Genomic DNA, 2,500 nt, shown 5'->3' with positions numbered 1-2,500 from the left:
TGTGTGTGTGTGTGTGTGTGTGTGTGTGTGTGTGTGTGTGTGTGTCGGCCCACATACTCCTCTCCCTGGATGTCTGCAGTGCATGCAGCCTTTAATGAGGCTGAGCCTCACCTCCGTACTGATGTCTGAACAGTGGAGCTGTCTAACGCTGGCAGCTTATCTCTCTGCCTGGCAACACCAGGTTGCCAGGTTTCGGAGAGAAACAAGCAATGAGCGTTAGCTCGTTGCTTGTTATTAGCGGTTAGCTTGTCGGGACTTTCATCGCCTGTAAGGGTCTCATGGGGCTCCACAATGAGTGCTAGGAGAAAAAAAAACAGACTTTGCATTTGTTAAAATAGGCGAATTTGGGCTATGCTCGCGCCTCCTATTATGCCAACGGTGGGGGTCGACAGGGGGATCTGTGGAGTAACTCGATGGGCATTTCTACGTTGGTGAGTGATTTGCCACAGATCAAAGATAACACCAAAAATGAACGGATGTCTCCTTTAACTCTGAGAGTGTACACATGGAACCAAATGGACCCTTAACACATCCACTGCCAACGGCTAATCTCAGAACGTCCATCGTAGTGCCAAGCTATTTCTTACCTTTTTTGTTTTTTTGATTCCGTCATAGGCCCCGCTAAATCCGTTTAAAATCCGCGTTCATTTGGTTCGACACAAACACGGGACCCGACCGAACAAAACGCTGAAAACCATGCCGCGATCCGACACTCCATTTTGGAGAACGAGAGCAAAACGCTACAATGGGGGATGCGGAGAGAAAAACAAACAAGCCGAGATAATGGCGTCCAAAGTTGATCGCTAGACAGGAAACGGAGGCGGGACAAAAACCGGAAACAGTATTATTTCGTTTCCGGTCCGCCCCCTTCGAAACCGGAAGTGCAAAAAAAATCCGGAATCTGCACCTGCTCGATTTAACATGGGAAAACACCCGCCCCGTAGGACTACGGGAACGGCAGTTAACGGTTGGATTTAACGGCCCGTAGGACTACGGGCCTGGCAGTAATAGTGTTTAAGGGTCCATTTGGTTCCATGTGTACACTCTCAGAGTTACAGACCTGTAAGGGTCCAAAAAGAAACTAGCAGATCTACAAGCTCAAAATGCGTCGCTTGCAGATCTGCTACTTTGTGTTGTTTTTGTGTATATATATATATATATATATCTCACATCTACTTCCTTGTCCTTGCAGCCAACCAGGAGTCCCGGCAGTGGCTCGGGGGGGGGCACGCCCTCAGGCACGCCCACCAAGAGCTCCGCCCTCCGCGACCTCTATCTCCCCCCGCCCCCGGCCGAGCCGTACACACCCAGGTACTGTGTGTGTGTGTGTGTGTGTGTGTGTGTGTGTGTGTGTGTGTGTGTGCGTGTCTGCGTGTGTGCGTGTGTGTGTGTGTGCGTGCGTGCGTGCGTGCGCGTGCGTGTGTGTGTATTGGTGTAAAAGTAAGTACTTTACTGAAGTACAATTTTGAGGTATTTTCAATTTACTTGAGTATTTCCGATTTTCAATACTTTTACTTCTACTCCACTACATCTAAGACATTGGTTCTCAAAGTGGGGTCCGGGGACCCCCAGGGGTACTTGAGGGCGTTCCAGGGGGTCCCCAGCTAAATGATGAATAGGAACCAAATGGACCCTTATGGGTCTGTAACTCTGAGAGTGTACAAATGGAACCAAATGGACCCTAACGGGTCCATTTGGTTCCATTTGTACACTCTCAGAGTTAAATTAACATTGATTTTACATTATAAATTGGGGTCCCAGAGATAGAAATGTCATTAAATGGGGGTCTGTAGCCTCTAATGCATGTCAAACTGGGGGGTCCTTGAAATTAAAATGGTTCAGAATCACTGCTAGAGAGCCGTACAAATCTTCTCTTATGGGGGTCCCTGGCATATCTTTTCAAATGGGGGTCCGCGGTCTAATAAGTGTCAATTTGGGGGTCCTTGACATGAAAAAGTTTGAGAACCACTGATCTAAGAGGCAAATAGTGTACTTTTACTCCACTACAATTATTTGAAAACTTTAGTTACTAGTTACTTTGTAGATTTTTGATTATTATTACAAAACATACATTAACCACTTCAACCCCTATATACATTATATATACCTATATACTTTTAGTCTATTTGCGAAAGATTGCAATGCGTTTTTACACACTTGAAAACGTGTGAAATGGGACATTCTGCGTAATGAGTAGGGGAGAGCCGCCACAATTGTAACGCGTCATGATTGTAACATGCAGGTTTTCTCTTGATTGGTCAATGCCATCATAACGTCATCACATCAGTGTGTGACCAGTGCTGTAATGAACGTGCCCAGGTAGTAAATAGCATTTTCCTCCAGGCTAGAGAAAGTTATCGCAGAAAAACGGATTCATCTCAAAGTTAGTAAAAAAATTCAACTTGAGTATCTTTGGTCTAAAAATATTTCCTTTAATGTTGCTGAGTTAAAATCCACATGGTTGTCTGCATGTATCTGTTCTTCAACAGTTTACATCGTT

At 45.5% G+C, this 2,500-nt stretch overlaps 1 protein-coding gene and 1 long non-coding RNA gene across 2 annotated transcripts in view; one reads left to right on the top strand and one right to left on the bottom strand.

Annotated features, from left to right (window-relative positions):
• The window catches only part of LOC311039202, a 765,206-nt gene that overhangs the window by 344,162 nt on the left and 418,544 nt on the right, over positions 1-2,500 (bottom strand). The window lies entirely within an intron of this gene.
• Positions 1-2,500, top strand: part of cnksr2a (connector enhancer of kinase suppressor of Ras 2a) — a gene marked incomplete at both ends in the record, with an annotated part of 110,504 nt that overhangs the window by 61,517 nt on the left and 46,487 nt on the right. The window contains one exon of the mRNA XM_084048866.1: positions 1,193-1,311. Within this exon, the coding sequence (XP_083904992.1) occupies positions 1,193-1,311 (119 nt within the window). The remainder of the gene's footprint in view (positions 1-1,192; positions 1,312-2,500) is intronic.

This window comes from Gymnoscopelus microlampas, assembly GCF_963454915.1.
Source record: "Gymnoscopelus microlampas genome assembly, chromosome: 22".
In the NCBI taxonomy this organism is placed as follows: Eukaryota; Metazoa; Chordata; class Actinopteri; order Myctophiformes; family Myctophidae; genus Gymnoscopelus; species Gymnoscopelus microlampas.
Note: the sequence above shows the minus strand (reverse complement) of the source record. Positions and strands in the feature narration are given on the sequence as shown.